The 22812-nt window shown below is 40.9% G+C and overlaps 5 protein-coding genes across 5 annotated transcripts in view; 3 read left to right on the top strand and 2 right to left on the bottom strand.

Moving 5' to 3' along the window:
- The window catches only part of LOC108056435 (transcription factor Adf-1), a 2588-nt gene extending 717 nt beyond the window's left edge, over nt 1-1871 (bottom strand). Inside the window, exons 1-2 of the mRNA XM_017140224.3 lie at nt 1527-1871; nt 1-771 (exon numbers count right to left, since the gene is read on the bottom strand). The exon at nt 1-771 is cut by the window's left edge and continues 717 nt beyond it. Coding sequence (XP_016995713.2) covers nt 5-771; nt 1527-1695 — 936 coding nt within the window. The 5' untranslated portion in view covers nt 1696-1871 and the 3' untranslated portion in view covers nt 1-4. The remainder of the gene's footprint in view (nt 772-1526) is intronic.
- mRpL49 (mitochondrial ribosomal protein L49) overlaps nt 1-5253 on the top strand; it is a 6250-nt gene extending 997 nt beyond the window's left edge. Inside the window, exons 2-3 of the mRNA XM_017140250.3 lie at nt 4298-4383; nt 4447-5253. Of these exons, the coding sequence (XP_016995739.2) occupies nt 4327-4383; nt 4447-4929 (540 nt within the window). The 5' untranslated portion in view covers nt 4298-4326 and the 3' untranslated portion in view covers nt 4930-5253. The remainder of the gene's footprint in view (nt 1-4297; nt 4384-4446) is intronic.
- Nucleotides 5254-5383: 130 nt separating this feature from the next.
- On the bottom strand, nt 5384-7951 carry Brms1 (breast cancer metastasis-suppressor 1-like protein). The gene is made up of 3 exons (XM_017140249.3): nt 7601-7951; nt 7286-7530; nt 5384-6072 (listed from the first exon to the last, which is right to left on the bottom strand). The coding sequence occupies exons 1-3, from the start codon at nt 7788-7790 to the stop codon at nt 5716-5718; spliced, it is 792 nt and encodes a 263-aa protein (XP_016995738.1). The 5' UTR covers nt 7791-7951; the 3' UTR covers nt 5384-5715.
- A 612-nt stretch (nt 7952-8563) lies between these two features.
- Nucleotides 8564-11382, top strand: LOC108056451 (protein YIPF1). Its single transcript, XM_017140248.3, has 4 exons — nt 8564-9136; nt 9885-10091; nt 10164-10256; nt 10814-11382. The coding sequence occupies exons 1-4, from the start codon at nt 8660-8662 to the stop codon at nt 11117-11119; spliced, it is 1083 nt and encodes a 360-aa protein (XP_016995737.2). The 5' UTR covers nt 8564-8659; the 3' UTR covers nt 11120-11382.
- Nucleotides 11383-12521: 1139 nt separating this feature from the next.
- Nucleotides 12522-14047, top strand: LOC138913788 (uncharacterized). Its single transcript, XM_070218520.1, has 2 exons — nt 12522-13852; nt 13917-14047. The coding sequence occupies exon 1, from the start codon at nt 12522-12524 to the stop codon at nt 13680-13682; it is 1161 nt and encodes a 386-aa protein (XP_070074621.1). The 3' UTR covers nt 13683-13852; nt 13917-14047.
- The last annotated feature ends 8765 nt before the right edge of the window (nt 14048-22812 follow it).

Raw genomic sequence — 22812 nt, 5'->3', positions numbered from 1 at the left:
ACAGTTAAACATCCAAGTTATCCAGGATATTGTCGATGAGACCGTAGACCTTCTGGCGAAATAGCCGATTCTGCTTGCCGTTCATCTCCTTGAGGTACGGATGCAGGCTGATCAGAAAGGAGTAGTCGGCATCCGGTGGCGATGGAATGGATCCCAAGGCTGGCGTGGCCGGCGGCGGTGGCGTGGTGTGATTCAGGTGACTGAGGTGGTTGCCCTTGAACCACTGCGACAGATCCGTCCAGTCCAGGTGGCTACCCAGAGCAGCGGCCGGCACCGTGACAAGGGACTGATGGTTCACCATCCTCTCCAGCTGGTGATTCGTGGTTGGCTGCTCCACCTTGATGGCCTGCAGGCGCAGAGGCAAACAGGCGGTGGGTGGCTCCTGATCTCTCCTAGGAGACGAGGTTTCCTCCTCCTCCACCTCGGCAACCTGCACATCCAGCGGCATTTCGCTGTCGCTCTCCTTGGCCTCCTCCTCCTCCGCCGCCTCCTCCTCGACGTCCTCCTGCTGATTTCGATCCGGAAATATGGTCACACTGGCGGACGATGTGGCATTACCCGGTTTCCGAAGGACCATGCCAGCCGCAGGACTTCCGGTGGCAGCTGTCACCTGCTTTTGACAGGATCGCGACTTGGTGTAGGGAATGAGGAACTGCAGGTACTTGGACAGGTAGTATTTGCGCTTCCCGCGACCCGTTTGTGTGTGTGCCAGCTTCAGGGATCGGAGGAAGCTGCTCCTTATTGTGCGCCACCTCTCGCGGCAGTTGCGCACTGAAAAGAGTCGAGGGGAAATATTTATCAATTTTATTATTTCGGTTTTTTTTTTTTAATTAGAAGGTTTACAGTTGATTGGGAATTTTTGGGATCTGCGAAGTGTCTTTTAAGATTATCACTCATACGCACTGTTGCCTTTGATCTAAACGTTATTCCAATCATTTGAGAACTATTTTTTTTCGACTAAATACTAACTGTCATACAAATTTAAGCCACATTTCGCAAAGTTCAAATCTAAATAAAAAAAATTTTCATGAATAAAAATAGCATTTTTTGGATATATAAAACAAATTTTGTTAAACAAAAATTGAATTTAGCTTGATCAACATAAACATAAATCAAGTTAAAAAAAACATTCGAAAATTCAGCAATATCAAGTCTAATGAAATGTATAAGACTTTAATCAAGCTTAATGTTATTAAAAAAAAAGGATTCCAAGACTTGCATTTCAATTTTTTCCAGTGTATTTTTGCAAAGTGCAGCAATTGCTGAGCAAAAGCAAAGGCAACGGTAAAACGAAAGGCAAACGCAAAAGCAGCAACAAATTGCGAGTAAAAACTGCGCGACACAGTGACACACCTACACAGACAGCAATTGCATGCGATACGCACACCAGCGCACAAAAGCTTGCATCATAGACACACACACACACACGCACAGCGAATTGAGCACGCAATTGGCGGTGAAGAAGAAGAATTTGTTTTTTTCCCCTATTTAATATAGTTCTTTTTTTCCATTTGCTGCTGATTTACCCGTGTCCTTGATCTCATTGGCCACCTGCTGCCACGCCCTCTGCACCTCCTCCTTTTTGCTATATCCCGGATGTGTGTAGTTCCACAAACAGGGCTGATTTTCGACGAACTGCACGAACCGCACGTTGAAAACGGGATCGTCCTTGCGGGCCATTGTGACCCAGCACATGCCTCCGTCCCGCTCTCGCACACGCTAACGGTACTTCGCACATGCACAGGGGCGCAGCTAAAAGGGGGCAGCGGCCGACACAAGAGGGGCGCCGAAAAACGAACAAAGGGGGGTTCCAAAAACTTAAAGGGGAGCAGCAACAACTGCTCGCAGCGGCCGCGCAACCAAAACTGAGCGTTAAAAATCCCACTGCGCGCAAATTGCAAATTGCAAATAGCAACAAAAGCTGCAGCGCAAACACTTTATGCTGTGCACAAAAACAACAAGTGGTAATAGTTTTCGGTTTCGAGGAGGGGGCGACGGGATCTAACGACCAACAAATGCCCTACGCTCAAAAAAAAGTTTTCTATATTAATAAAAATGTTATTTTATTTATTTATTTAATGAGAACATCCTTGTGATTTATGTTTTTATTAGAAAAACTCCGATTTTATTTGAAAGTATTTTATTTTTAGAGCATTTTTTTTTTCAATAACAAATTCTTATATACAAATATTTGAAAATTCGTTAATACTTTATGGAGGCAGTTTACCTTATAAAAGTATCAAGAGTAAGTATTTTGGAAAACCTAACTAAATACATGACTAATAGGAAGTTCATTTCATTATTCTTATTATTTTAAAAGAAAAATATATTTAAATAAACCTATTACACAATAAATAAATTATATGCATAATGCATAATACAAATATGTTTTTATTTACTCCATCTCAATTTATACCGCTTTCATATCTTAAAACGAAATATCCAAAATTGAAAATATAAGTCCAAAATTACGATACTAAATATTCGATTATTTCGATGTACCTCGATGACTGCGCGACTACCGCATATCGAAAAAATCAACGCCAAACAACAGCTGCAGCAGTGCAATATAAATTGTATAAGCAATGCAATTCAAATGCAGCACTTGCAGCGTTTGTGTGTGTGCGTGTGCGGGTGCTTGTGTGTGGATGTGAGATAAAAAGCTCTTGCGATGACGTCACATGCTGCATTTGTTGCATGCGATTCAAATGTAATGACCGCAAAAGCAATCAAATACAAAAGACAGTAAATACAAATGAGGCTACAAATTGCTGAATGCTTACATACTAAAGCTCATAATTTTTTAATAATTTAATCATAAATTAATTTGAATTTTAAAAACTCCCTACAAAATGTAAATGACGTTTAGCAAGCTCTGAAATATTTAAAAATGTAATTTTTTTGTCGATGGATTATTAATTTCTTTAAAAACTATATGTTTTTGTTTAAGCCGTTGCCATTTTCGCGGTAATACTTAAAAATTCTGGGTTTTATTATTACGTACACTTAAAAAAAAAAGATATTAAGACACAAAAACCCAGATCCAATTTTTAACAAAAAAATAATTCGTTCTTTAACCGTAACAATGGAAATATTGATCCAAATATGGACTGTCGTACCTTTCTGAACTCGTTATTAAATTTCAAATCGATTGGCATTTAAACCTGGACATTTTATTTTTTTGCCATTTTTCTTAAAAAAATCGTGATGTATCCCCTTATAAAAAAATTTAAAATGGGCGAAAATTTTCTTTTTCCAAAATCACACTTAAAGTGTTATGGATTCTTTTGTTATTTTGTTCTCTGTTCAAAACAGTGTGCATTTTTGGTTTAGAACCATTTTTGGCCAAGTTACAGCAAAAAAACAATAAGAACAATTCAAATTTTGGTCAAAAAATCAGATCCCAATTTTTCACAAAATAATAATTCGTTTTTTGACCGTAACAATGGAACTACTGATTTAAAGTATGGATTGAACTCGTTATTAAATTTCCTATCGATTGGCATTTAAACCTGGACATTTTATTTTTTTGACATTTTTCGTAAAAAATATGATGTACCCCCTTATAAAAAAATTAAAAATTTGCGAAAATTTTATTTTTCAAAGATCACCCGGAAAGTACCATGGATTTATTTATTATTTTGTTATCTGTTCAAAACAGTATGTACTTTTGGTGTAGGACCATTTTTGGCCAAGTTACAGCAAAAAACGAAAAGGAAAAATTCCTATTTTTACCAAAAACCCAGTTCCCAATTTTTCACAAAAAAATAATTCGTTTTTTGACCGTAACAATGGAAGTATTGGTCGAAATATGGATTGTCATACCTTTCTGAACTCGTTATTAAATTTCAAGTCGATTGGAATTAAAACCTGGACATTTTATTTTTTCGCCATTTTTCGTAAAATTTTACGAAATTTTAATTTTAAAAAAATTAATAATTGGCGAAATTTTTATTTCTCCAAAAACACCCGGAAAGTGTCATGGATTTATTTCTTATTTTGTTATCTGTTCAAAACAGTTTGTGTTTTTGGTGTAGGACCATTTTTGGCCAAGTTACAACAAAAAAACAAAAATAAAAATTTCCATTTTTATTAAAAACCCAGATTTCTATTTTTCACATCCTGGACATTTAATTTGTTTGTAATTTTTTCACCTACAATTGAAATAGTACGGTTTAGCTTGAAAAAAGTACCGATAGCTTCCCGCCAAGTGAAGTAATCGATATAGTATCGCCGCATTGGCGCATCACTAGCTGGCCGGAGCATATGTAACAATTGGGAGTAATTTATTTTTAAGGAAAAACACCCGAGATTCCCACGAATAACATGGCAGCCAGTGGAAAATTGATGCTGGGCAGCGGCCTCTGCCGAAAGCTGAGCCAGGTGAGCACTTACCGATAGCTATTCCAGTGAAGAAACGACTAAAATCGCTTGAAATCCGCACAGTTCACCAGGCAGCTGCATACGCAACCGGCGCTCTTGTCCAGTTTTCGGTCATCCCGCGAGGTGCAGCCGCTGGACAAGTATCCCGACGTGGAGGTGGTGGCCCAGCCGCCCGAGTGGCGCTTCGTGGAGCGCCTGCTGCCGGCGGAGACGGTGCCACAGCCGGTGGAGCGACCAAAATACCCATCCGGCTGGCGGCCGCAGAGGGAAAATGGATCGCAGGCGGGCTACTTTGTGGCCAGGACCAAGAACCACATGGTGCCGGTCTACCTGCAGACCCGGTTCCGTGGCCAGCGACGCATCACGGTGGTGCGCCGCGTCCAGGGAGACATCTGGTCGCTGGAAAAGGACCTGCGGGCGGTGGTGGAGCAGTCGCGGAACGGGAAGCTCTGCGCCACCAGGATCAACGAGCTGAGCGGACAGATTCACTTCCACGGCGACCATGTGGACGTCCTGCGGGACTATCTCAAGGAGAAGGGCTTCTAGGAGGTCCGCCATCTGCCGCAATAAACTCGTTTTCTGTTGATTTAAAAGAATTGTTGGATTATTGATTGAAATTAGGTATTTAGATAGAGAAAACATCAGAATATCTTTCAAAAAATTGGATTTTCTAGTCCTGTAAGGGATTTTAGACACTTTTGTAGGCGAACTTCAAAGAGAAACTTTTATAAATTATGTTTTTGAGATTTTCTATTGAATTAAATGAACTTTCGATTAAAATCCGGGATAAACATGGAGAAAACATCTGAGAATTGCAGAATATCCTCCAAGAACTTGGATTTCCTATTCCTGTAAAGGATTTTACACTAATTTTTTAGATTTTCTGTTGATTTAAATGGATTTTCGATTGAAATCAGGGATTAACATTGAGAAAACTTCAAAATATCCCCCAAGAACTTGGATTTTCTACTAGCTTAAAGAATTAGACAAACGAAAACCATTATCTTCGATTTCTGTTGACCGCACATCCACTTGGCTGCAGTTCGCTTTTATTTAGCACTTAACGTTTAGCATAAATTACATCGTCTGGATATTTTTGTTATTCTGAGAGTGGTGCGCGCTCGGGCCTACGACTAAAATCTAGAGGAAGTGTGAGGAGTTCAGTAAGGAGGGGCGGACTTAGCACTTAGCGTAATAATAAGTCTGGTTCGGGCTCCGTGGAGCTCTGCTGCTGCTAATCTACATTTGCGGCTGCTGCTGCGGCTGCCTCCTTCGTCAGGTACGCGGCGTCAGGTGGGCGTGGGCGTAGGACGCAGCTGCCACGCCCCACCGCTATCCGCTGGCCCCGGCCATTGCGGGCATTCCGGTTAGACTGACGCCGGAAGTGGGCGTTCCTGTTCCCCCGCCGCCTCCTCCTCCTCCGCCGCCCGTCGACGAAGCAGATCGCTTGAGCGCCTTGCGGATGATCGTCCAGTCCTCCATGATGTCCTCCTCGCGCAGCATGTAGACCACATAGGGGCCCGTGACGGTCACCGCCTTCTTGCGGCCCGGCCCACGCACCTTGCTCTGCCGCTTGTCGGTGCCCCAGTCGGCCCACGAGATGTCCACGTTGTGGCGGTCCTCCTCCAGCCGCCGGATGCGGTCCACGAACTCCTCGCGCAGATTGTCCACCGCCATGTGCTTCTCGCTCTGTAAATTAGTAGGTGTATGTTATAAATGGTTTATAGAGTGAGTAAATCGAATTTGGGGTTAACAAAAACAGAATTCTGGAAGAAATAATCATTAAAATCTGTAATTAGAACTAAGATAACCGTCATTTAGAAGAAATTCTGTAATTTTTAAAGGCGAATCCTTTGCTAAAATCAATAATTACCAACTAAGTCAACTTACGAATTTATGATATAAATTTAGGATTCAAAATAATCAACATTATTCAACTGATTCTGTAAGAATAAATGGTATAAAAGCTAAATTCTTAATAAATTTAACCAACATTTAACAACAATCCTTTTCCGAATAAATATATCATTATATTTGGTCAAAGACTCAGGAAAAACTTATACAATTTTATATAAAATCGAATCTCTTGCTAAAACCACAAATTCACTGATAAACCCTATAGATATGATATCTAGGATGATATATATTGATAACGAACATTTAAAACAATCAATAAATACCATTAAAGAATGAAAATATCATAATAATTGCTCAAAAACTCAGCAAAAACCTGAAGAATAAATTCCATAAATTTACATCAAATCTAATCTTGTGTTAGAACCACTAATTAACGATATAATATACATTTATCAACATTTAAAACCATCCTTAATCATTAAAAACCCTTGAAGAATGAAAATATCATCCTAATTGTTCAAAAACTGAGTAAAAATCTCAAGAAAAAATTCTACAATTTTACATGAAATCTAATCTCAAGCCAAAATCACTGATATACCCTATAGATCTGATATCTAGGATGATATATATTGATAACCAACATTTTAAACAATCCTTAATCAATAAATACCATTAAAGAATGAAAATATCATAATAATTGCTCAAAAACTCAGCAAAAACCTGAAGAATAAATAATAATATAAATTCCATAAATTTACATCAAATCTAATCTTGTGTTAAAACCACTAATTTACGTTATAATATACATTTATCAACATTTAAAACAATCCTTAATCATTGAAAACCCTTGAAGAATGAAAATATCAACATAATTGCTCAAAAACTACCTAAAGACCTCAAGAATAAATTCCAGAACCTAACAAAATCTAATCAAGTGCTATAATCACTGATTAACCCCATAGACATGTAAACCCATCCAATGGCAATCCAATAATCGCCTTCTTGGACCCTCTCACATTTTGGCGCCAAAAAGCGTAGAAAGTACCTCAAAGTGCTGGACGGCGGCCTGCTCCTCGGACTGGAACTTGTGCTCGATGTTCTGCAGGCGGTACTTGCGCAGCACGTCGGCCACCTCGATGCGCGTGCGGTAGACCTTGTCCAGCTCCTTCTGCGGCTGCACGAACTCCTCGGAGCGCCCGGAACGCACCTCCGCCAGCTGCCGCTCGATGAGATTGATGCGCTCGAAGTAGTACTGTTCCCGCAGCGTGTTAAACTGCCGCTCCAGGCTCACTGAAATGGAAGAATCCCAATGAAAAAAGCTGGACGGGATTGGGGAGCCCCCCGCCCAAGGGATACCCACGCAAATCCTCCATATGCTCCGCCCGCCGGCGCTCGATTTCGCTGGCGTCCAGCTCCGAGGAGTCGTCCGAGTCGCACTCGTTGGCCTCCTCCTCGTCGGAGGTGTCGTGCGCCTGGCTGGAGTTCGAGTGCTCCGATTCCCCGCCAGAAACGTCGCCCTCGCCATCGGAGTCGCCGTTCTTCACCGGCATTTTTAAGGGTTAAGGCTGAGGGTTAACGGCGGCTGCTCGGGGGTTTCCCTTAGCTTAGTTTTTGCGGCTCCTGGGGGCGCGGAAATCGAGGAAATCGTGGAAAAGTTTCGTGGAAAAACACAAACTGCGAGTTGTAGCAAAAATTAGAGATGGGGAAACTAGGGAAAATATTGCACACACGGTCACACTCAAATTATCGATTGCAAATCTAGCTATATTCCTTACTAGAGTTCTAAACTACGACTATTTTTTTTATTTTTAAATATTTTAGCAATACATAATTCTTCTGATTTAATTTTTAGTATTTATTCCATTTGATCATTTCTCTAAAATTCTTGATTTAATAAATACTATTTTTAGGGTTTTTCCTAAACTTTTAAACTTACATTTTGAAATCAGATAAGAAATCAACTTTTTTAGTTCTTCTTTCCTTACTTTTGTGACTAGTGCATTAATTTATAAGGAAATCCTCGTACCACCAGGAAATATGAAAGAAATAAATAAAATAAATGACAGAGTTTCACCTTACTTAAATGTTTATAAAATAAAATGTTTGATTTTAAAAATTCAAAAGAAAAATATTGGAGTTTTTCCCTTCATAACTCTGATTCTTAAATTGCTCAGAAATTCTACAGAAAATTACAGAAATTACGTTTTTTTATAATTTTTAAGTTATATTTTCTAGCTATATCTAGCTTTTTAATTACTCGAAGAGTTAGTCATATTTGACATGCCTGAATCTAGCCAGATGGCCACCACTAGCTCGCTATCGATAACCGATGAGCCATCGCTGCCAGCAGATATTTTTTTGGGGCCAAGTGGAAAATACGTGTAATATTTACAAATAGACGAAGAACCGACAGCCCAAAATGGAGACTCCCACGGCCGACGATCTGCTGCAGTTTCGCGACTACAGCGGCGGCGGTGCCCCGGCCCAAATCAACGTTAACTCGCCGACCCACTCATCGGGTGGAGGAAGTGGAGGATTTGGAGGAGGTTCCGGTAATTCAGGTGGTGCCAACAACGCACAGCGTCAACGCGGCGATCCGCTGGCGGATCTCATCTACGACATGACCAGCTCGGCGCAGGGATCTCCTGCTGGCGGCGGTGGAATCCCCGCGCAGAACTCCTCCTCCCTGGACGGATCCTCCGGCGCAGCTGCGGGCGCCCGACTCTCCTTCCTGACCATCGAGTACTACCAGCAGTTCTTCAACGTGGACACCTACATGGTCCTCGAGCGGATCGCCAACTCGATGATCCCCAAGCGGGCGGCGGGCAACTATCTGCGCATGAACATCGGCGAGAATCCGGATCTGTATGGACCCTTCTGGATCACCGTCACCCTGGTTCGTTTTTTTTCTTTGAGAAGATTCCCTTGTTTTTAAGAAGAAAACCCACTTTTGGGGAGAGTTTTAACCAGTTAAGCCTATAAATTAACAAGTTTACTATGGAAACTGTAGTATTATCCATAAAAAGGAAGTTTTTTATTTAAATTTACTATATTATCTGCCAAATATTCAGTTTTTTACAGATTCCACTTGATAGGAACTTTCTAAATATTTACTACAAATTTTACCAACTTCTTTTAATATTATTCCAAAGAGCAAACCCCTTTTTAACCTATAAACTATACAGTTTAAAATAGGAAATAATATTATGAACCATAAAAAGGTAATTTTAAAAAAAAATTACTATACTTTTTGCAAAACTATCCGTTTTGTAAAGGTTTCTAGTTTTTAAGAATTAGTTGAATTATTAAAATTTTAAATTTTCTATGCTTTAAACCTTATTCCAAAACACTTTAATGTTTTCAAAAAGCTAAATTTTATGAAAATTTTCCAGCTAATTAAATAATAAATGTAATTTATTAAAGCATTTTTGAAAGGAAATCCACTTTGAATAACATTAGAAGGTAATTTAAATGATTATTAGAGCATGAATTTGATAAGGAATACGCTTTTGGGAAGATATTCCAATTCAGAATGTGATTTTTCAATATAGAGTTTAAAACAATCAGAAAATCCAAATCCCAAAATCAGGAAACTTTTAAGTAATTTCATAGTAATTAAATTTTAATGTATACCTATATTTCAGATCTTCTCCATTGCCATCAGTGGCAACATAGCCAGCTACTTGCAGCATGCCAGCGACAGCTACCACTGGCACTACAACTTCCATCTGGTCTCCTATGCGGCCACCTGCATCTTCCTGTACGCCAACCTCTTGCCGGCCGTCCTGTGGGCCTTGTTTAAGTACAGCCTGAAGCCCGTGGATGCGGCGGACGAAATCGAAACGGATAGCGTAAGTTTAAGTGGTCACTTTATCCCTTCATTCATCCATCTCGCTCACATTCGCACACTTTCCGCATTGCAGGCCACCTACACTCCGAGTCTCTTGTCGCTGATGTGCATCTACGGCTACAGTCTGGCCATCTATATACCAGTTTCCATTCTCTGGGTGATCAATGTAAGATATTGGGAAATATAGAAAATATCTAGCCTTCATTTTCCCTGCTAGTTTTCGAATGTAAGCCGTAGCTATGCAGAAATTTTTAAAGATTTTGATATCATTTACGTATAATATTTATTTATGGAAAGAGGTTTTATAAGGTTTATTTATAAGATTAAATTTCAGTTATTAAAACGTAGGTTTTAATTGAATTTTAATTAGTTTCATTTAGGTAGGCTATAATACTATATCTGTACTCTTCATTTTGGTGTAAATTATGAGAGGAAGCAAATGTTTTATTAAATACTGCTTTACCAGAGACAACAAGAATGATATTCAATATCATATATCTTGTAAAAAGCTTGTTAAAAGCCAGCCATTAATATCTTACCAATTTATTTATCTATTTATACATACAAAACTGTCTGTTACAATTTAAGAATCAACGCAGAACTCAAGCTTTTAAATCTAAAATATAGAAAAGGTTTTTCATTTAAGTAATTGATGAAATTGTTAGGAAACTATATACTATCCAAATATTCAAGCATACTAATGCCTTTGAGTTCCCCCCACAGATCTCCATGCTGCAGTGGCTCCTGGTTATCACCGCCGCCCTGCTCTCGGGCTCGGTTTTGATTGCCGTTCTGACGCCTGCTCTGCGCAACTCGCAGTTCTCGCTGTTCCTCATCATCGGAATACTGGGCGCCCATTTGGTGCTGGCCGCCGGATTCATGCTCTACTTCTTTCACAATCCCCCAGAGCCGCTGGCCGCCGTCGATCCGACTCCAGCTGCACCTGCTGCTCCTGCTGCTCCGGCTGCCTTGAAAGCAGTCACCCAGGCGGTTCTCCACGCAGTCGCAGCCGGCAATCAGACCCACTAGGAAGCATTCCAGTTAATCGACGTCGCTGACATATGTTGTACATTAAGTTGTCCTAATTATATAATATTCGTTAGAGAGCGATGCCAAGGCTCAGATGCATCGCGGTATTAATCCACATCTGAGCTCAAGCAGCCGCCCGCGTTTCCTGTTTTGTATTGACTTTCTATAACATTCGGCGACTGTATATTTATATATTAAATTAGAGCTAGAAGTACGTGTAATACCAAAAAACGAAGAAATCCAATAACAAGAAGGAACTAAAATCGCTAGAACTTTTCGCTGGGGTAGTAGACAATTTAAAAGGCCATCATTAAAAATTGTAAATATAATCCAAAGTACTTAAAATAAGCCTTAACTTGGTTATCGAGGGGTTTTCTTTTAGAAAAAATAATTTAATGTATCTTTTTGCTACCATATTCCATATGGAAATAGTCCTTTCGGAGGAAGAAATGGAAAGGAATGGGGATGCTGCGTTTGGTATTCGTTTGTTTTCAGTTTTCGGTGTTTTTTTGGGCTGCTGCAGGGGTTTTTGGCCAGCCAATGTCGTCACATACACACCCACTCTTTATATATATATATATATATGTATGTGCAGGGTTATGTGGAAAATATCGGGCACCTTCGGGGCTTTTCATCGTTTTTGCTGCTGCTGTTCATGTTTCAGGATTGCTTTGGGTGAATTTCATGCGCTTGGCGTATTTATTCGAGCAATGTGGAAATTATTCCAAGCGGAGGATGCTGAAAACAGGGTGTTTTGGGGTTTGGAAAATATCATTTATTATTTAATCTGGAAAATTTGAAAAGGATTATTCGTTTATTTATTTTACAAAGTATTAATATATCACTTGGATACAATTGTATATTTATTTATTAATGTAAACAAATGAACATTTTTTTTATAAGAATATTTAACTAAAATTTTATTATTATTTGTATCATTTGGATAAAAATATTATTTATTACTATGAACAAAAAAAGGCCGTCAGCCGTCGGGTACGCAGGGGGATCAACGGGGGACTCGTCCCCTGCCGTAACTGTGTGCACCGATGGTAGTGCGACTATACTCTCCCCGTGAGGGCGGCTGGAAGCAGGTCCATAGTCTAGCTATGACTATGGATGCTGACGAATCGTAGTCGGGCGGACCTGGGCAGGTCTTTAAAGTGCCTCCCCTCAAGTCAGGCGTGTCAAGCGACCCGTGCCCGCTGACTTTCAGGTTCGCAGCTGAGGGGTTAATCCAGCTGTGTTTTAACGGAGCCTTCCCAGGGCCGGGCAACCCTGGGTCGGAAGTGGCCTTGCCGTGGCTTTGGGGCGGAGTCACGGTCGACTCTTTCATAGAGCCCCAACAACCCTCAGGCCCGCCGCGCTTGCCTGGTCGAGCAACGCGGGCGATCATGTACTGACAATGAAACCCAACACCGAAGCTTCGGACCTCACGGGGGAGGTTAAACCCCAAACCGATTCCGCTACCGTCGAGGTAGGGCCGCGAACACCCAGTCAGGGTGCTCCGGCTCCGATGGGAACGGAAGGGGCTGCTAAGACCAGCACCCCACTAGACAACAAAAACAACAACCCACACAGCAGCGGAACCCAGCCGGGTACCAGCAAGGCAGCCACCGTTACGCATCAGCAGCGTAAGGCCAAGGTCAGTCGGGCCCGTTTTATTCTCGGCAAGATAGCCAAGAATGAGGCAGAGGGCAAGACTGACCAGCGCGATGCGGAGGACAAGACTCGATGCCTTGCGGAGATCGCAGAATTCGAAGAATACATGAGGACGCGCCCGGAGGCCACTGTAACAAACACAAAAAGGGACCGCTCGCATGAGGCAAGCGTGAGCGCACCGAAACGGGCAAAGGACGCACAGGGGAGGCCAAGACCGACCTCCTTTGTGAAGAAGGCCAAGAAATTCAGCGACGTAGCCAGAGACAGTCTCGCGATGGCACTGGTGGACGACCTGCACGACGACGGACGCCTGCTGTCGGAGAAGTGGGAGGAGATCGAGATCAAGGTGGCCGACATGGTAGCTGAAAGGCTATCAGCCGTGCCAGACGGTCCGATCCCCTCCTTCGACTCGTCGGACATGGTCAGAGGGCACCGGGTGATCAAGTGCGATGACTCGTTCTCGAGGACCTTCCTGGCGGAATGCATATCCAAGATTGGAAATGCATGGGACGGCCTTAGCATTAGGCTCGTCCACGCCAGGGAGATTCCAAGGAGGCCGCGGGCTCGCATTTGGTTGCCAAAGGGGCAGACCGACCAAGGAAAGGTGCTGTCGCTGCTGAGGGCTCAGAACCCAGAAGTGCATACTGAGGACTGGGCAATACTCAAAGTAGAGAAGGAGATGAAGACGAGCCAGCCGTTCCTCTTCCTCATCAACCAGCGCTGCCTGCCGCAGCTTGAGAAGGCCGACTACACCATCCGGTACGGCCTACGGAAGGCCAAGATCAAGGTCTTCCTGGCAGAGCCGGATGATGTTCTCGAGGAGGTCGATGACACCAACAAGCTGTTGGATGACCTGGTCATCGACGACAAGACCCCAGACATAACACCCAACACCGATGCCTAAAGTCGTGCAGATTAACCTGAAGCGCAGCATGCATGCTTCAGCCAATCTTGCAGTTCTTCTCAGTGAGAGGAACATTGACATAGGCATCGTTCAAGAACCATGGACGCGAGACAGACAAATCTCGGGTCTAACACAACAAGGATATAAACTCTTTTATACTAACTCGACAGGTAGGCCGAGAGCAGGTATTATTATAAAGAATAACTATAACGCACTTCTATGCCCCAATCTTAGCACACCGGATCTAGCAGTTGCCAGATTCGTGGCGGCGGATGGGACATCGATGGTGATAGCCTCATCCTACATGGCCCATGATGAACCGGCTCCACCTGAGCCAGTCATCAAGCTGCTGCAATGGGCGGAAGATACTAAGACGACCCTGGTGCTCGGATGCGATGCTAACGCGAGGCACGCACTATGGGGAAGCTCGGAAACCAACGAAAGGGGTGAGTCTCTTTTTGATAATATTATCTGCCGCAACATCACCATATGTAACAGAGGTAACACACCCACCTTTATATTCCCAAGCACAAGGGAATTTCAGGGATGGGAAGAGGTGTTAGACCTCACTTTACAGACAGAATTTAGTAGATATAAGGTTGAAAAGTGGATAGTGTCGAAACAAAATTCCTTTTCAGATCACAGGTACATTTTCTTCGAAGTTTCGATTCCGATTAGCAAACCGGAACCGAAACGTAACCCCCGTAGAACAAACTGGGACAAATTCGGTAAGATTGTCTACTCGAAAGTTAGCAACAGAAGAATACGGGTACAAACCTCTACGACGACCCTGGACAAGGAAGTAGAGGACCTAACAAACATTCTAAACAATGCATATAAGGAAACATGCAAGGTTTCATACTCTAAGAAACAACACCCTTTATGGTGGACCAAAGAGCTAGGCACTCTAAGAAAGAGGGCAAGAAAAGCCTATAACTCCAGCTATGCTACCAAGGAATGGGAGCCATACAAAGAAGCACAAAAAGCATACAAAAAAGCGATATACGCAGCCAAGAAAGACTCTTGGAGGACTTACTGCGAATCGCTAGAAGGTATAAAAGACTCGGCTAGACTAAGCAAGGTCCTTGCTAAAGGGTACAACAGCCCAACTCTACTACACAAACAAGACGGATCAGCGACTACAACGGTGGAAGAATCCCTAGAGACACTAGTGGATACACACTTTCCAGGCAACCTTCGAGAAAAGCCAGCACCTACTGAAGGTCAGAGGGCTCATCAACCAACACACACAAGGGATATCATAACCATTGAAAGAATCAACTGGGCGATAAACTCCTTCGACAAATATAAGAGTCCGGGGCCAGACGGCATTTTCCCGGCAATGCTTCAAGCAACACAGGTCAGCATCAGTAGGTGGCTGCAAGCCATTTACACGGCTTGCATCAGACTAACACACATACCGCTTCTATGGAAGGAAGCCAAAGTTGTATTTATACCAAAACCAGGAAGAAGAGGACATATCCTAGCAAAGGATTACAGGCCGATCAGCCTTACCTCATTCCTAATGAAAACGCTGGAACGAATGATCGATATTCATATCCGGGAAAACACCGAGAAGCAGCATCTATCGGACGCTCAGCATGCGTACCGAAAGGGCAGATCGACAGAAACGGCACTACACGAAGTAGTTTGTCACATAGAAAAATCGCTACATTTTAACCAATATACAATGGCCACCTTCTTAGATATAGAAGGTGCGTTCAATAATGTGAACGCCGTATCCATACTGAGCTCCCTCAACTCGATCGGCGTTGAAGGAGACATCAGAGCTTGGATCGGAGTTATGCTCACGAGCAGGACGATAACAGCCGAACTGAGTGGCACTTACCTCACACGCTTTGTGAAGAGAGGCACACCTCAGGGCGGGGTTCTATCGCCACTGCTCTGGCTCATCAACATGAACGACATATTGAAAGAACTCAATAGCGGAGGAGTAAAAGTAGTAGCCTACGCAGATGACGTAGTGTTGCTAGTATCAGGACCATTCCCAGATGTCATTAGTAATATAATGACGGGGGCCCTTAACCGACTAAATGAATGGGCAAAAACCTGCGGACTAGGTATAAACCCGAGTAAAACCGAACTGATGCTCTTCACGCGAAGAACAAAGATCCCAACATACAGCAAACCAAAAATAGATGGAATCGAACTCGAGCTATCGGATAAGGCTAAGTATCTAGGAGTGATACTAGACCCGAAGCTCTCGTGGAAACTGAACATCACGGAACGAGTAAGAAAGGCCAGCATAGCATTCTACTCGTGCAGGAAAATGTTTGGCAAAAACTGGGGTATACACCCTAAGATAATATTATGGCTTTATACAGCAGTGGTAAGGCCAATTCTCACATACGGGGCACTAGTCTGGTGGCCAGCCCTGACAAGAGCATACAATATTGCCAAGCTGACAAGAATACAAAGATCAGCTTGCGCAGGAGCTACAGGGGCATTAAGATCATGCCCGGCTGCCGCGTTGAACACTATTCTGGATATAATGCCGATAGAACTTTTCATAAAGGATACGGCAGCGCAGAGTGCGGCCAGACTGAAGGCAAGTAATTGCTGGAAAGGCTACCACACAGGGCACTGCCGTATCTTAGAGGACAACAACTATCTGGCAAAGAACAAGACGGATTATATGACAGCGGAGATAAGATTTGGAAACGGATTTACGACTACCTTTCCAACGAGGGAAGACTGGGAGAATGACAGAGTAACCGGACAAGATGAGGTATCACTCTACACTGACGGCTCCAAGATGGACTGTGGTGTAGGGGCTGGAATTTTCGCTGAAAGCTGGGGGATAGAATCGAAATTCCACCTCCCAGAAACAGCGACAGTTTTTCAGGCTGAGGTACTCGCTATTTTGGAAGCAGCCAAGCTTTCGATTCAGCAATGCCTCAGGAACACCAAGGTACGGATATACTCGGATAGCCAAGCGGCTATCAAATCTCTCGCAGCAGCAAGAACCAACTCGACACTAGTAGCCGATTGCAAGTCGGCTCTCAACATACTAGCAACAAACAACCATGTACAGATAACATGGGTGCCAGGGCACAATGATATACCAGGAAACGAAAAGGCGGATGAACTTGCACGAAAGGGGTCGGCAGACGACTCCTATACAACTAGTCTACCGGAATCCCTTAATACAGTCCAAGCAAGGATTCACGAACACTACAAAACACTAGCTAGTAAAAGTTGGTCAGAAAAGCAGGGTCTCAGAAGATCAAAGCTCTGCTGGCCAACCATCAATAGCAAGAGAACTCGAGAACTAATATCCAAAAGTAAAAGGGATATTAGAAGGATCACGGCACTCATCACAGGCCATTGGGCCATTGGCACGCAAGCCATGAAGATGGGGCTTCCGTACAATGCTAATTGCAGGAGCTGCAAAGAAACAGACACACAGGAGACACCTGAGCACATGATGTGTCATTGCCCAGCACTAAACCATATCAGGGCGAGATACTTCGGGGCGTATCAGCTGGAATCATTGGGAGAAATAGGAAAGCAGAGGATAACTGCAATCCTAGGTTTTCTAAATGATGCAGGCTGGTACTGAAGAGAACGCGGAGACAACAATTTACGAGGGTGTGGATCAAAACGGAGCTCAGCTCTACTTGGAGGCTCTCAGAGAGGACCTCACCACTTCTACCTACCTACCATGAACAAAAAAGCCAAAAAATCATCATACAAAATTATTAAAACTTTTTGTAGTATATTAAACTAAAATTTCAGTTTTAAACTTTTGACGAATTGGAACACCCCTTATAAAATTCGGCATGTAATTCACGTACATAGGACTCTTTTACACATGTATGTGTGTGCGGAATGTATGTATGCCGGCGTCTCTTCCTGTGTTTCTGGGAATATGTTTGCATGTATGTATTCAACTGACATGCACCCACGCACATTTATAGAGAGAGAATTTCTCAATTTCAAATGCAAATATTCGCATAACGCATCGTTAGATTTGACGTTTTATTTATACTTTTCATGCAAGTGAAATGGGTGTACCCTTGTACATTGCTCATCTCTCTCACACACCTTTTTTTTTAGGATTTTTCCCTGGAGAAAGAAAATCCCTTTAACTTACATAGGCAACTGTGTGCATAGTTTGAGATACGGGGCGTATACTTGATGCGAGGTTTAGAGATACAGTATTTCGGGGGTGAAAAGGAAGAGGATTCTCATTATAATGGCTATGAAATATTATTTAAAATATTATTTAAAATTCTATGAATATGTAAAGTTTATTTTAATTAATTTCTTTTTAAGTTTATTTATCCAAGGATTTAGTAATAAGCCCCCTATTAATTTCGCTCAGTGTCTGTGTGTCGAAACGCATAAATATCCGAATGCCGTATTATGTATGGCCACTGATTCGATCGATTTGTGGTGGCATATAGATTAACTGATTTGCCATTCAGCTGATTAGCATTCAAGTGGGTGGTTGGTGGGCGCCCGAAACGGAAACGGAAGTCACTCGATGGCTGTTAAAAGTTTTTTTTTTGCCTCGTTCTCTGTCTTTTATTCCCTTTATTTATCCGCTGGCTTTTTTTTTTTGTTTTCTGTTTTGGGAAGGAGCGGAATTAGCTGATGTGCAGCGACTTGTGTGATTCCTTTTTTGTTGCCTCTTAAAGCAATTACGCCATCCTTTTAGCTCTCCATCCCTTTATGCTCTCCTGCCTCTCTTTTCACACAGATGCGTGCACTGTAAGAAATATTATATTTAAATATTTATTTTTGAATTTCGGTTTTTATTTTAGATTTTTCTGTCAGGCCGTTTTGACTTAAATTAATATTTATAAATAGAATTTATTAACTAATTTGATCTAAAATGTTATATAAATAATGAAAATATTTCAAAACATATTCAATAAATATATTAAATAATATAAATTAAATAAATACAATCAAAATATTTTATACAATATCTGCTGAACTTAAAAATCATACCCATTTTTCTCAGTGTACTCTTACGTCGGTCTGAGTGTGTGTGAGTGACTTAACCCCTTTGAGCCGCCCTCGTAATGCATTTGAAGCGTTAAAACGCCACTTGAGTGAGGATGTTTGGTCCCGGCAAGGAACTGCACACTGCATGGGACTCGGGGATGTCGAGGGTTAAGGGGCTGGGGAGGGGAGGGGTCAAGGAGAAGAAGGGGTTAAGGGGTGCCTGGCAGAAGTGCATATGCTAATTGGTAAGTGCATGGCTCAACGAGCACCTGTTGAAGTCAGCGTCTCTCTCTTTTAGAATTTCACAATCAGATACCGACTTGAAGAGCTTTATATATTTACGTTTCTTTAGTTTGGGGTATTTTGTTAAGAAAAATCGTCTAAAAAGTATTGTTTCCCACTATTTTACTTGAAATAATAAAATAAAATATAAATGGTGCCCCACAAAACCTAAACAAAATATTGTATTTCTCTAGCATCTCGTAAAAATGAATAGTAAAAATATTAGCCATTTTTTACTTGTTTAAATAAAATTTTACCTTACAAAAAATTACTATACATACATATGTAAAATATTAAATTATTTTAACAAAATTTAGGTGCATAACAGAAAATAGTTAATCGTAGTTAAATAGCTAAAATTTAAATTTGGATCAATGATTACAAATATGTATAGAAAATATAGGTATGTAAATATCAAATATTCATAAGTTCTTGATATATCATTACAAAAATTAATTAAAATGAATTCGTTAGGCGCAATAAAATAATATTAAATATATAGATTTACTACCATATATACTAGATTTTTAGAACAGCTCAGCATAATTATATTACTTTTACTTAATCATCAATTAAATCATGTCCAAAAGCAAAAATTTTACTGCATTTAAATTTAATCATTTCAAAACACTAAAGAGTCCTTTGAATCAAGTATGATTATTGATTTCTTTTGTTTGCGTTGGGATTAAAGGAGCACAGAGTGTGTGGTGAGAGAGCCTTAAGGAACTTAAGAGGGGTATGGGTTAAATAGTTTATATTTGGGATCCTTGTTACCGGCTGTTATTGGGTTAATTTTGCAATCCTTTTTCCCGTTTCCTCGCTTTTCCTCCCTTTTCCTTTACGTTTTCCGTGTGGCCAAAGTGACTGCTCGTTCTTATTTCCATCTATTTTGTGAATATCCTGGGGCCACACCACCATGCACACGTAGCTCAGCAGGATGTGCTGTGCCACGCCCCCAGCCGCCCAGGCGCCCTGCCGCCCTTCGTCCTCATGCACTCAATTAAATGTGTGTGTGGGTGAGGAGTCCTGTGTTGACTTGAGAACTTGGTACAACTTTTGCGTACGAGTTGGTCGACTACGTGACAGAGGTTGCAAGTGCCCCTCACTGTCCTTTTTAGAACCCGAACCCGAACCAAACCAAACCAAACCGCCCCCCACGCCCACGAAGGACTCCTATTTACCCAGCCGACACATCCCAAAAAATAATAGTTATTATTGTTATTTCGAAAACTCGAAACTTGTTTGCGTAAATATTTGCTTCATTGAGGAAAACTGAGCTTATAAAAACAAATCTGATTTAAAAATCAACATCCTCTAAGCATTTTTACCGTAGATCCATGTTAACCAGACTATTTTTTTCTTATTGGCCTAATAAAAATAAATAAAATATTTGCGAAAAATGTAGACAAAAAAGTTCATATTTTGTCCCATTATAGTGAATTTTTTTCTTAAATGAAAAGCCAATCTTTGGTTGAATGAATATTTTTAGTCCTTTATTTCAAAATTAAAAGTCAAGGAAATATTTAAAATGTATAAATAAATCTTTAAAAATATAGAAACAAATTGCTGAATTTATTTATTGTTTCTAAACTGTTTAATAACTTCTTTTTGGCTCTTCAAAGTCCTCAAAGTAATATAGAAATTTACCATAAACTAATTTTTTCTAGGTGTGTATTACCCCCAGAATTCGTATTTACTTTGGCTTTAAGGCCAAGTCGTCTTAAAGTCTGTGTCTCCACCTCGATTTCTATCTCTATCAACTATTTCCATCGCCAATTGACCAGTTATAGCCATATATCTATGTCTATATCTCCGGGTGAGCAGAGTACGTGGACAATCTGCCGGCCGGCCGGTCTTTTTGGTCTTCGGTCTTCGGGCTTTTGGGGCGTGTTCATGGCGCCCAGTTTGACACAATTTCGAATGTGCCGCCGCCCATATGCAGAAATTGCTCCATTTTCGCTTCGGCGGAAAAGTCTACACGGCCCCGGGAAAATTCTCCAGCGGGACAGCGCCCCTACGAGAGCTTTTCCGAGAGCTTTCCTCGGCGCTTGCACATCCTTCGTCCTGTACTCCACACACATATATCTCCATCCCCAGCTATGTATCCAATTCGGGATTTGGCTTAGATAATCACTGCGATTTTCCAAGTGGGCGTCGTGTGCGAGTGGGTGGTATATATACACATATATAATTTCATTATTTATTTTAATTAATTGAAAACTGTTGAAAAGCCAGCGGCTCCCCGATGACCCTAATGCTAAGTAAGCTCACTAATTGCAATTGACTTCGAGGGAGCCCTCAACTTTAAGTGGAATAATGCAAGTGGATTGTCTGAGGATGCAATTTATGTTAATATTTTCGGAGCTAAGCACTTGGTAGTTGGGCAATTTACAACTTTTAATTGCACTCACCACCCCAGGCGATTGTGTTTTATATATATATTTACGGGAATGAAAGTATGAGATTATAATTAAACTAGCAGGCTTAACTACTTAATCAATAAATATTTAAGGAATGAAATAAACAGAAAAATATCTGGGTTTTTAAAATCCCTTTTAAATGTCAAAAGAGGTGCATAAAAGTATGCAACAATATATTTTTAACCCAAAAGTGATATAAATATTTTTTGACATTTAAAAGTGTGTTTTAAAGTATAGCTAATATAAATACACTTTCGACTTTAGTTTCTCTATAAAATGTTCCGTTTTTAAAAGCCATTTTCATTTTGATATTTATCTAAAGCCAACAAATTCTTATTTATTTTGTGGGAATATTTCACCGTTCATTTCGAAATGCAATATTCTGCGGCGAGAACATTAAAATGCGGCACATTATAAATTCATTTGTGAATATTAATATTTGAGAGGCTGCTATTTGGGCAAATTGAGTCCTTATATGAACAGGAATTGCATGGCAAATATTCGCTCTGTCCCCTCTGTCTCTTTCTAAACTCACCTAGCCGTCTTCTTCTCTCTCCCTGCAGTGCCCGTATCCTGAGACAAAGTCTTTCAATTAATTTCAAATGGGAATGCACCGAAGCTCAATGCAAACATTTGCACAATTTCAAATCGCTTTTGCCGCTGCTATTGCTATTGCTCTGCTTTATTTCCCACCCACTGTTTTTTCACCCTCCCCCACCGTTTCCACCTTTTTTTCACACAAAAAAATTGGAAATTAAAAAATGCAAAAATTGATAAAAAATTAAATTTTTCCAAAAGTGATAAAAATCTTTAGTTTAGCTGCTCAAAAAAGGTCATTCTTTTAGCTCTAGGCCTTGAATTATCCAAGTTACGACTAAAAAACCATCTAAAAATGACTATTTTTGTCGAAAATTCGAATCCATATTTTTCACTCTAAAATATCAGTTTTTTGGTCGTAACAATGGAAATAATGATCCAAATATGAAGTGTCATACCTCGATGAGCTCGTAATTAAATTCCCAATCGGTTGGCATTTAAACCTAAAAATGTTTAAATTTTGTAATTTTTTGCAAAAAATCGTGAATCGTGAAAAATGCGAAAATTGATCAAAAAATAAATTTTCCAGAAAGTGATGGGGATCATTAGTTTAAGTTGTAAGCTGCTCGAAACAGTCGGTCTTTTAGCTGTGCGCCTTAATTTGTCGAAACTACGACCGAAAAACCGTAAAAACAGTATTATTTTTGTCGAAAATTCTGATCCATATTTTCCACCCTAAAATATCAGTTTTTTTTGCCCAAATTTGGAATGCCATACCTTGTTGTGCTCTTAATTTAATTCCCAAACGATTGAAGTATCATTTACTAATTAAATACCAATTTCTAATGTTGAACAATAATAAAAATGTTGATCCTAAGTTCAATAACTCTGTATTAAAATAAATACTTGATGTA

The sequence above is a fragment of the Drosophila takahashii genome, chromosome X (assembly GCF_030179915.1).
Source record: "Drosophila takahashii strain IR98-3 E-12201 chromosome X, DtakHiC1v2, whole genome shotgun sequence".
In the NCBI taxonomy this organism is placed as follows: domain Eukaryota; kingdom Metazoa; phylum Arthropoda; class Insecta; order Diptera; family Drosophilidae; genus Drosophila; species Drosophila takahashii.
Note: the sequence above shows the minus strand (reverse complement) of the source record. Positions and strands in the feature narration are given on the sequence as shown.